This window comes from Leucoraja erinacea, chromosome 33 (assembly GCF_028641065.1).
Source record: "Leucoraja erinacea ecotype New England chromosome 33, Leri_hhj_1, whole genome shotgun sequence".
NCBI lineage: Eukaryota > Metazoa > Chordata > Chondrichthyes > Rajiformes > Rajidae > Leucoraja > Leucoraja erinaceus.
Window position 1 is genome coordinate 8,948,146 of NC_073409.1, and position 12,665 is coordinate 8,960,810.

Below are 12,665 nucleotides of genomic sequence, written 5' to 3' on the forward strand. Positions count from 1 at the left end.
GGTTAATTGGCTTCTGCAAGTGGTCCCTAGTGTGTAGGATAGTGTTCGTGTACGGGGTGAACGCTGGCCGGCACACTGTATCTTCAAAGTCTGAAGTCTAAAGCCGCAGTGGCAATGATGGAATTTGACCGCAGGGTGTAAGATCGATGATCCAGGGTGACTGGACTCTGCCTATAATGCTCATCATTGCTAATGCAATGGGCAATGTGTGAGAGGCTGCAGGGTGGGCTGTGGGAGGGTAGGAACCCAAGAACAAGGACCTATGCTGCTGCCCCCCTTTGCAGCTCCCACTATGAGTGTGTGAAACAGGCACGTGAGAATGTGAATCCTTCCTTCAGAGCCACAGATGGTCTGCTACCAGAAATAAGGTCAAAGTAATCTGGAAAAAAGCTTTAAATATTTCTGTAAAGATCTGAAATCAGCATGCCTGCAGAATAAACTTTAAATACATTAGAGACTTGGCCTCTCCAGTTATCTATTCCCTGCAGGCTTTATGTTAAGAACCTGTGTTTGGCTGGAAGGTACCCATTAACCTACACTCCAGGGTGCAGGGCTCATCATTGTGTCTGATCTGGTCTATCCCCTCTCCATCCTCTCTGACGAGCCTGCAGAATCCTGGCTGCAGGCAGGAAATTCATTTTTTGGTCGAGTCATTTTGTTTAGCATTTAGACTATTTACAGATTCCCTCTCTCAGTTTAAAAAATATATATTTAGTTCTGCACTTTAACCAGATTTGACTTTGTTTTTCCAGATTTTAACCAGTATCACCCAAATGGTTTTTAGCTGGATCCCACACTGCTGGGGTACATGGAGTTTATTGTCACATGCACATGTACAGAGAGGTGTAGGTACATGGTCAGTAGGTTCAGGAGTTCAATATGAGGCAATGGGAGAATCTAGATCAGAATCTGTTGCATGAGCAGCCATCCACTTTGTAAAGGAGTCACCAGCAGTGTGTCACCATCCAACCTCACTAGCAATGCTGCAAGGTGAATGAGGTAGCACTGTTGCAGGTTAGGATGCAGTACACCCTCAGTCCATCAGTGGCGCTTGCCCATCCCCCGCAGCTCTCCATTCCACCTGCCAATCATGCAACCTCTGTCCATTGGCTTCAAGGGAAGAACCAGCTCTAGTTTAGAGAAACATCTCTAGTTTAGAGATACAGTGTGGAAACAGGCCCTTCGGCCCACTGAGTCCACACCGACCACCGACCCCCCACACCCTAACGCTATCTTGTACATACTTGGGACAATTTTACATTTATACCAAGCCAATTTACCCATAAACGTGTACGCCTTTGGAGTGTGGGAGGAAGCTGTAATGTCTCGGAGAAAACCCATCCAAGATCAGGGGGGAAACGCACAATCTCCGTGCAGACAAGCACCCATAGTCAGGATCGAACCCGGCACCCGAGTCTCTCCAGCACTGTAAGGCAGCAGCTCTACCGCTGCGCCACCGTGCCACCCTGGCGTTGCTGCTGATTTAGCCCAGTGTGTGTTGGCCAGAGTCTGTGCAGTAAGACTTGAAGATCATGGGGATGTGAATGTGCTGCGGTTCAAGCAGGGTGGGAGGAGAGGGAACAGGCAGCAGGCTCATTAATCTGAAACATTAACTCTGTGTCTCTCTGTAAAGCTATCAGTTGAGCAACTGAGAGCTTCAATTGACATTTAATTGGAACTGTTTTGAGTAAATTACAACTCCGAGGGTCATTACAAACAAACCTCTTACAGGGCTCCTCCTCCTTTTTCCTTTCTTGTCCCCGCCCCCCCGCCCCCGATCAGTCTGAAGAAGGGTTTCGGCCCGAAACGTTGCCTATTTTCTTCGCTCCATAGATGCTGCTGCACCCGCTGAGTTTCTCCAGCTTTTTTGTGTACCTTCGATTTTCCAGCATCTACTTAAATCTCTTACGATGATTGCTCTTTCTAACCTGCTTCTGCGATGCAACAGAATATTACCATCTCCAGTAAGTTACATAATTATCCAAACTCTAACTTGGGCTTTACGAATGTTTACTTTTCCAGTGAATGACGGCATTTTAATTTGATGGTGTTTTCAATGTAAAAGTGATAATAGTCTGGAGACACAAGAGACTGCAGGAGATGGAATCTGCAGCAGGACGGCTCAGTGGCACATCGGTAGAGTTGCTCCATTACAGCGCCAGAGACCCGGGTGCGAAGCTGACTACATGTATGGAGTTTGTACAGGGTTTCTCCGGGTGCTCCGGTTTCCTCCCACAATCCAAAGACGTGCAGGATTGTAGGTTAATTGGCTTCTCTAAATTGCCCCTAGTTTGTAGGATGTGAAACTGGGATAACATAGAACTAGTGTGAACGGGTGTAGGCACAAACAGCTGGAGTAACTCAGCGGGACAGGCAGCATCTCTGGAAAGAAGGAATGGGTGACATTTCGGGTCGAGACCCTTCTTTAGACTGGTCACGTTTCAGGTTGAGACCCTTTTTCAGACTGGGTGATCATTTGTTGGTGTGGACTCAATGACCCGAAGTGCCTGTTTACATGCTGTGTATTTACTAGAAACGGAGAGCTGCTGGAGGAATGTTGTTCAAATATATTCAAAGAGTGGTAAAAGGTGGAGGATGGGAATGTGGGAGGCTGTTAATATGGGGGAGACTCAAATGCATTAGGATAGAGTGAGTGTAAAAATAATTTGATGGCACGCATGGATTTGGTGGGCTGAAGGGCCTGTTTCTGTGCTCTATCTCTTAATGAGTCAGTGGCATCAATCTGAAATGTTAGCTGCATGTTTCTCCATGGCAGTTGGTTGAGCAGTCCATTTAGTTTACCGAGCCGGGACTGTTGGTTGGTGAGCCCTGTGATTCCACAGGGAGGGGAGAGTCTGGCTGTAGGGTGGGTGGGTGGGGGGGGGGGTGGGGGGGGGGGGTCTTCTTCTTCTTGCGTATGGCGTGCACAGCCTAAAGTTGTAGGATAACGTTCCATTTGATCTTAGTTTATTGTGCACACCAGGTTGATTGCATTTGTCGAAACAGGTCGGACCACGTGAAGGTTGCAATCTCCCACCCCAGGGGATGGGGGTTCTGGATCAGACAAAGCAGTGAAGTGGGAAAGCCGAATCATGAAATGCCGGCAGAAAAATGCTTCAAAAATGAAGCAAGCGACTAAATGCTGGAAGAATGGTGTAGAAACAAAGAGAATGAAAAATTAAAAGGAAGACAAAAGCGTTTATTAAACAAGTAGAAAGGCAACTTCTAGTGGACAAAATAACCAAGAAAGATGAGAAAGGTGATTGTGAAACACTTTGAAGTCAGTAGAAGTCATACTTTTCTCCAGAGATGTTGCCTGACCTGCTGAGTTACACCAGCTTTTTGTGTCTATCTTCAGTACACTTTTTAAAATTTGTGTGTGATCCTTCACTTTCCTTAGGGACCTGTGTTATCAATGTATTCCTCTCTGCCCCACAGTGAATAGACCTCTCCATGATTTGTATGAGCTGGAGGCTTGAATCCCACCAGAAACCCACAGGACTGAAGATCCATTGACACTATAAAGTCGACTCCTTCCTTAAGTCTTTATTGATTGCCTGACAGATTTCCTCATCTGAGCAGTGGCCTGGCTGATTCCACTGCTTTGAAATGGTGGTGAGCATCAAATTGAAAAGCTCCTGAATAACTAGTAATTGAATTCATTGACTTGACCATGGTTGGGCCTATTTCTGTTTTTGTGCTTCCCCAACCTCTGAACATATAAATTGTTCAGGGACTTTGGGGCCGCTACTTTCTAGTCTTTAATTGGACAATATTTATTGGTTCTACTTCCCACTGCTGAGTTTTCGAATCACTCAGTGAGGACCTTGTGTATTGATTTGACTGCAGCGTGAAGAACATCACATCCAAAGCAAGCAATAACTGGGGGGAAATTAAACCATTTGAAGATCTGTGTTTCATGAACTTACCTCTAGCCAGTCTAATAGATCCGCTATGTCCTGGCCCACTACTCGAGTGTTCTTTACCGCCGTTGGATAATGTTGATGAGCCAGAATCAGCCAATCAACTACAATCACATTGACGTCTTTCAGCTTTAATTTCAGTGCGGCTGCCATTTTCCAGGTCCAGTTTTCATGGACTCCGTCGACCTGGTGAAACCAAGGGTGTGAGGGTGAGTGAAAATCCACTGCTCAGTGTCACTTTTATCATATACCTGTTAGTTATCCCTCGAGGAAGAAGTCTTCAGTCATCAGCCGATGAACTGAGAGCATGGATTAGCACTTGGGAATATGATAGACAATAGACAATAATAGACAATAGACAACAGATGCAGGATTAGGCCATTCGGCCCTTCGAGCCAGCACTGCCATTCAATGTGATCATGGCTGATCATCCCCAATCAGTACCCCGTTCCTGCCTTCTCCCCATATCCCCTGACTCCGCTATCTTTAACAGCCCTATCTGGCACTCTCTTGAAAGCATCCAGAGAACCGACCTCCACCGCCCTCTGAGGCAGGGAATTCCACACTCACCACTCTCTGTGAGAAAAAGTTGCCACTGAGACATGGCTGAAAGGAAGGGCAGGACAAGCGAGGCGGTGAAATTACACAGAATCTACAGCGCAGAAATAAGCCACAATCTGACGGTGAGTATTCAGTCTGGGACTTTAAAGGATAGAAAGATGGGTAGAAAGAACTTGTGGGCCATAAGAAGGGCTAAAAGGAGCCACAAAATGGCTTTTTAAAGAATATCTCAAAGCTTTTTAGACCTACATTAAAAACAAGAGAAAGGGTAGAATCGCTGAAGGATAAAGGAAAGATTATGTGAGTGGAGTCTGGGGATATGGGCCAGGTAGTAAATGTGTAATTAGTAACTGGTTTCACCAAGGAGAAGGACATCGAGGACAGTGAGGTTAATGTGGAGAATACTAATATACAAGGGCAGTAAAGAGCATTAAGGTGGATAAATCCCCAGGGCCTGATGGGATTTATCCCATGTTATTTGAGAGAGGCAATGGCCGAGATTGTGCAAGCCTTGGTGAAGATCTTTGTGTCTTCTCAGGCCACAGCTGGGGTCCCAGAGGGCTGGGGAGTAGCTAATGTTGTTCCTTTATTTAAGAAGGGAATCCAGGGGCGTATAGGTCGGTGAGCCTCACGTCAGTGGTAGAGAAGCCATTGGAGAGGATATTTTGAGATAGGATTTACTCCCATTTGGAAGCCAATGGGCTAATTAGGGGTAGTCAGCATGGCTTTGGATGTCGTGTCCTGCTAACTTGATCGTGTTTCTTGAGGCGGTGACCAAGGTGAATGTAGGGCGGTGGATGGTATCAATATGGATTTTACTGAGGCTTTGATAAAGTCCCCTTTGTAGGCTGATAAAGAAGATTACAATCCACGGGATTAACAATCACTTGGTCCTTTGGATTCAGAACTGGTTTATGGATAGACGACAGAGGGTTGTGGCATTGATCTGGCTCAAGGGCTGTGAGGAAGCCTGTCAAAGTCTACAGTGGGGTACAGCTGCAGAGATGAGTGGAAAAATGGCAGATGGAGTATAATCTGAGGAAGCGTGAAGTGTTGCACTTTGGGAGGTTGAAAGAAAGAGGAAAATATACAATTGATGGCAAGACCCTTAACCACATTGACGTACAGAGGGCTTTACATCCAATTTCATAACTCCCTGAAAGTGGCAACACAGCTAGGTCGAGGGCACATGGTATGTTTGCTTTCATAGGTCAGGATGTTGCGTATAACAGTCAGGAAGTCATGATGTGTCTTTATAGGACTTGGGTTAGGCTGCATTTACAGTTTTGTGTGCAGTTCTGGTCGGCCCATTAAAGCATGTCGAGGCTTTGGAAAAGGTGCAGGGGAGATTTTGTCACAATGTTGCTTGGTTAGGGGGGTATTACTACAGGGTCAGACTTGGATTGTATTCTCTGGAACGCCAGAGATTGCGGGGAGACTTGAATGAAGTATATAAAATCATGAGATACCCCTTCACATCTCTCCTAATGCTCAAGGGGCTGTCCCACTGCGGCGGCCTAATCTGCGAGTTCAGACGAGTTTGCCCTCGACTCATACTCGCAGCATAGTCGTCACAAGGTCTTTGTAACTCTCCTTCATCCTCGAGAGTGGTCCCCGCGTACTCGAGGCCTCAGCTAGGTCGCGGCATATTTTTCAACTTGTTGTAAAATGCCCGCGAGTAAAAAAAGGTCGCCATGAGAAAAATCGATACTTTTTTTACTCATAGGTCGTAGTAGGTCGGCATGTTATTCATAGGAAATCAAAGGTAGTCGAAGGTAGTCGTAGATAGTCTTCAACATAGTTGAAGGAGATCGAAGGAGGTCGTCTTCACTCTCCACAATTCAGTGTCCAATTTTCCCAAAGCTAGTTGAAGCTGGTCTTCAACATAGTCAAAGGAGGTCTTCAACATGACATTTTTTTCAAAGTCTTCTATTACTAATTGGCAAGTTCTAAACTCGCCAATTAGGTTGCCGCAGTGGGACAGCCCCTTCACAGCCCTCTTTCCATTCTTTCCTTCCTCATGTTATCATCAATTGCCTGCTCCCTCATGCTTCATTATTAACAATAGAGCCAAACGTGAATGATGAGCTGCATTTAATCAGGTTACTTACATGGCTAAAAATAGTCATGAAATGATACTAGAAGCAAACTGAAATGGAAGTCACAGCAAGCTTTGAGTTTTATCTTACGTAGAATTGAAATAATTTAATTGCCAAAGTCAATTATTGGCGTAACGTTATTAGTATCTTCTCATATACTGACTAATCTTATATTAAGTGATCATTTAATGAGGTTAGCATTGCATTTTCCGTTTGAATATTTTTAGACTTTTTGAGCATCTTGTGTACATAAGAAAAGACTTGTAGCATCATATAATCTAAAGATACAGCTGGGAAGTAGGCTCTTTGCCCCACCGAGCCCACACCGACCTTCAACCAGTCATTAACACTAATCCTAACTAACCACAATTTTTATTCTCCCCACATTGAATCAACATCCCCTAGATTCCACCACACATTGACCAACCAAAGAAAGTGCTGGAGTCATTTAACAGGACAGGCAGCATCTCTGGAGATTATGGATGTGCCATTTTGGGTTGGGACCCTTCATTGATGGGTCTTCTTTGAAGTCCTCCCCCCTTTCCCTCCCCTTCCCAGCTCTCCCACAAGCCTACTGTCTCCACCTCTTCCTTTCTTTCCCCCCCCCCCCCCCGACATCAGTCTGAAGAAGGGTCTCGATCCGAAACGTCGCCTATTCCTTCTCTCCATAGATGCTGTCTCACCCGCTGAGCAACATTTCTTAACCACTTGCTGTTGCCAAATAATCCGTTTTTCCGTGTTATTCCACTGTGCTGTTCCCGTGTCATTTGGTTTGAGGATATTCTCTTGACTCTGCATCGTCCCACTTAGCTTCTGCAGACTTGGAAATGTTACATTTGGTGCCCTTGGCCGCATTGTTGGGACAGATCATGCATGGCTGGGGTGCGGGCACTGCCCCCTGTGGCCACCACTTGGCATAGCCTGGCACTCTGTGAATGGGGATCATCACAGAAGCATCCTCATGGCGATCTCCGGAAACGGCGACCAATTCTGCCGACACATGAGTGAATGAACTGTGAATGGGCTGTTGTGTCTATTCTTTAACTGTCAACCAACTCTCAGGCCATGCTAGTATGTTTCACCCAATTCCATGTGCTCAACCTTGCTCGGCAACACGGGTGGGAACTCGGTGTAATCCCTCTGGAAATCTAAACTCCCCCATCCACCAGCTCTCCCTCATCTGCTCATCACATTATATCTTCATGCTGCTGTTCACAGGAATTTAAATTTGAATGTTATGTACACACACAAACAGATATACACCACACACACATACACATACACAAATATGTCTACATATACATGCAGGTACACATTGCACTCACTTATAAACATGCATACTTGCGCATGAAGACATACTAATTGCACACAATATACAGGCATGCTCACCTAAATACAAATATGCATAAACAAATGTACACAAACTGTGACACGTACACATACAGATACTTATAACACGCATACACATACACATATACATGCCCACACACGTATACACACACTTACACTGATATACACATACACATATACATGCCCACACATGTATACACACACTTACACTGATATACACATAGTCACACACATAAATGCACATTTTCTGTATATATTCACATGCAGGCACACATACTCTCCTACATATAACTCACACACCCAACCCACACACATATATAACACTCTCACACACACACACACACACACACACACACACACACACACACACACACACACACACACACACACACACACACACCCACACACACACACACACACACACACACACACACCCACACACACACACACACACACACCACACACACACACACACACACATGCACACACACACACACACGCACACATACACACATTCACACACCCACACACACACACACACACACACACACCCACACCCACACACCCTGTGTTCCTGTTCATTGTGCTCACTCTCCCACTCCAGATGCATTGACCAATATTCCAAGCCTAAACAATCTCATTCCATTGTGAAGTCCATGGGGAAGATTAGTCCTGCTCTTAACAAAATGCTTTCCTCTACCCCAAAGGAAAGAAGCAGTGTTACCGTCCATCCGTGAATGATCATCACCAAAGAATGGGAAGAGTTGAAGGCGCAGTTGTCCAGGGTCTCGGCCCGGTGAGGGGTGATGTAGCAAGTCTCGGAGTTCGACGACTGTCCCTTGTAAAGGCCAAATTTGGTGATTATCGTATCTGCTCTTCTTCTATCAACAGGGGTTCCTCCTGCTGCAGATGAAACACACCAAGATTATTGCAGGATTATCTCAAAATAATGTGGGGAATCTTAACCCATCAGGTAAAAATGTATTTCAAAGAGAAGATTGAATATTTTCATTTGTAGGCAGATTTTGTTTGGTACTTTAACTAGAAAGTTGAGCGTAAGGCTTTCATAAGATTAATGAGTTCTCTGTTTATTATTCCTTCATACATTCGCGGAAGTAAAAAAATTACAAGTATTACGTTTTAACACAAAGTATGCTCATGCAAGTTTAATTAAGTTGCTGGGGAATGATTAAATTTACTAAAATACTGAGGAGCTAAGCTGTTGAAAGCGTTGCTGCTGACTCTGGGATGTACGTGTATGGCTCAGTAATTGACAATGATGTGTGGAGAAGTCTTCCGTCACAAGCCGTCAGTGGGGATTATCTGCCTTCACTTTTGGCGATGAACACTCGGGAAGGTAATGGAACACCTAATGCCGACTGCCTGCTGAGTTATGAAGTTGTAGAAACAAGACATTGTAGATGCATGTTTACAATAAAAGGTCACAAAGGTCACAGTATATCTCTGGAAATATGGATATCTAACTTTGCAGGTTACGACCATTCATAAATCTGATTGTGTGTAGAAACAAAGAACTGCAGGTGCTGGTTGATACTCCAGTACTTTGTGTTCGTTTGTGTATCTCAGGTGGCCAGGCAGCACTCTGGAGAACATGGATAGGTGATGGTACACAAAAATGCTGGAGAAACACAGCGGGTGCAGCAGCATCTATGGAGCGAAGGAAATAGGCAACGTTTCGGGCCGAAACCCTTGGTTTTGGCCCGAAACGTTGCCTATTTCCTTCGCTCCATAGATGCTGCTGCACCAGCTGAGTTTCTCCAGCATTTTTGTGTACCTTCGATTTTCCAGCATCTGCAGTTCCTTCTTAAACACATGGGTAGGTGATGATTTAGGCGGAGACTGGTTGAGTCAGGTCTGATGAAGTGTCTCGACCCGAAACATCACCTATCCATGTTCTCCAGGGATGCCGTCTGACCAGCTGAGTTACTCCAGCTCTTTGTGCCCTTTCAGACTGATTAAGTTGCTTATTTTAAATTGTTGTTAAGTTGCTACTGTACCTACAAAGGTAAACTTTTTCAAAGTTTAGAAAATTAGCTCAAGGCAACCGTCTAATGGCCCTGTCCCACAATGCGGGTTCATTCGAGAGCTCTCCCGAGTTTAAAAAATAATCAAACTCGTGGTAAGCACGGAGAATGAATGTAGTGGGTACGCCGGAGCTCGGGTAGCGTAGCGGCTCGTAACGCTAACGGCAGGTACTCGGGAAGACTCGCTAACGGCAGGCAAGCTCGGGAAGGCTCGTGAAGATGTTTCAACATGTTGAAAAATGTCCACGAGAGCCCCCAGTACCGGTGAGCGGCCATTACCATAAATCTCCGAGTTTGAATCAGGGCAAACTCTGGAGAACTCTTTGAATGAACTCGTACAGTGGGACAGGGCTTTAAGGTCACGACGGGATTGTTGTTTTTGGAGACACACGAGCCTGCAGATGCTAGGATCCGGAGTAAAAAAAAAATCAACAACTGGAGAAACTCAGTGGGTCAGGCAGCATCTGTGGAAGAGAATGGATGGATGACATTCCGGCGGCGGCAACCTGAATCCGGGGCTCTGACGGGCCAGTGGATGACATCATCGGGAGCTCACAGGTCATAGGTTGGTGACCTGTTTTTACGGAGCTCCCGCGGCAACAGCTGCGTCCGCTGGACTGGAGGGCGGCATCTTCGGCAGCTTCGACCACCCCGGGCCACGGAGCTTGAACCGGCCCGTTTGCGGAGCTCGGTTGAGCCGCAGGACTGAATTACCATCGCCCGGTGGGGTAACAACATCGGAGGCCTGGATCGCCTCAGCGCAGAGGGAGAATAAGGAGGGAAGAGACAGAGACTTTAAGACTTTTGCCTCCATCACAGTGAGGAGGTGCCTGGTGAACTCATTGTGGCGGATGTTAATTTGTGTTTTGTTATTTATTATTATATGTATGACTGCAGGCAACAAAATTTCGTTCAGACCAAAAGATCTGAATGACAAATAAAGGAATCTAATCTAATCTAAGTTGAAAAGATTTAATAGGAACCTGAGGGGTAACTAAAGAGTGGTGGGTGTATAGAACAAGCTGCCACAGGAGGTAGTTGAGGCAGGGAGCATCCCAACATTTAAGAAACAGTTAGACAAGTACATGGACAGGACAGTTTTGGAGGGATATGGATCAAACGTGGGCAGGTGGGACTAGTGTGGTTGGGACATGTTGGCCAGTGTGGGCAAGTTGGGCCGAAGGGCCTGTTTCCATGCTGTATCTCTCTATGGCTCTATAACTAATGGAAAGCATCTGCAGCTCATGTTATTGTCACACTCTGTCCTTAACCCAGATGTCAAGTAATCCTGGACACTGTAACTCAGCAAGATAACCTTGGACATATTGCAATCAAACTCGGCTGCTGCATCTCGAAATTCAAACATCACTTGTACTTTTTTTATTTACGTTTCTATTCTGTTTGCCAAGATCCGGTGTTTTGAGTCCATCGCATGTTGATGCACTGACTGAACCTGCTTAACCATTTCAATCAGAGTTAAGCTAATATTACTGAGCCGAGGCTGTGGAAGGGAGTTTGCTGAGTCCATTGGTACAGTATAACCGCACAAAATAGGCCTCTCCATATGTAAATGGTAATCTCCATTCCCAGGTTATGCAAATCAATTGTATTAAATCAGAGCTGTTAACTGTGAGAGAGGATGTGTTTTACACAGTTCCATCATCTATAATTCAGTTCATGTCACTGAACACATCTCTGGACTTCCCACTGCTCTAACACTAAGTACTGCCTTTGATGCATAAAGGTGTTAGAGTTATAAACCAATGACACTAGTAACATATGAACAATCTGCTAAGGGCAGGGATAACAGCACTTAAATATCCAAATAATGTCCAGTAGCTTTACATCACACTTTGATCACCAGCAATGTCATCACATTGGGAAGAACCAGGCAGTGGAGAAGGTTTAAGCATAAAATATTCTTAATTCTGTTGGTTGGTTGAGTGAGTGAGTGAGATGCAAGTGACAAACCATAAAGTGTTTAAGAAGGAACTGCAGATGCTGGAAAATCGAAGGTAGACAAAAATCCTGGAGAAACTCAGCGGGTGCAGCAGCATCTATGGAGCAAAGGAAATAGACAACATTTCGGGCCCAAACCCTTCCTTGCCTATTTCCTTCGCTCCATAGATGCTGCTGCACCCGCTGAGTTTCTCCAGCATTTTCGTGTACTAGGGTTTTGGCCCAAAACGTTGCCTATTTCCTCCTGTCACTTGTATCTCACTCACTCACTCAACCAACCAACAGAATTAAGAATATTTGGTCATTCATTAAGACTAATCTGGTCATTCAATATTGGACTCCGCATCAGATCGGATAGTTCGGTAGAACATATTCTGTACTCTGTATCTGCCCCTTTGTACTTGACTTTGAGCGGATTATTTTTATATATAGTGTTATCTGATCTGATTGCATAGTATACAAAGCAAAGCTTTTCACTGTTCCTCGGTACACATGACAATAATAAACCTAAATTGCATAACCGAGCAATGTGCAAATAGCACACGGTGGATAACGTCAAGATTATGGAAATACAATAAACTGCAGATGCTGGAATCTTGAACACGAAACAAAGTGCTGGAGGAACTCAGCGGGTCAGGCAGCATCCACGGAAGAGAAATTGACGGGCAAAGTTTCTGGTCTGGGACCCTTCTTCAGTCAGATGCAGCCTCACCCGTTGAGTTCATCCA

General features: G+C 45.2%; 1 protein-coding gene across 1 annotated transcript in view; it reads right to left on the reverse strand.

Moving 5' to 3' along the window:
* The window catches only part of lipca (lipase, hepatic a), a 45,947-nt gene that overhangs the window by 16,877 nt on the left and 16,405 nt on the right, over nucleotides 1-12,665 (reverse strand). Inside the window, exons 2-3 of the mRNA XM_055661220.1 lie at nucleotides 8,658-8,836; nucleotides 3,930-4,109 (exon numbers count right to left, since the gene is read on the reverse strand). Coding sequence (XP_055517195.1) covers nucleotides 3,930-4,109; nucleotides 8,658-8,836 — 359 coding nt within the window. The remainder of the gene's footprint in view (nucleotides 1-3,929; nucleotides 4,110-8,657; nucleotides 8,837-12,665) is intronic.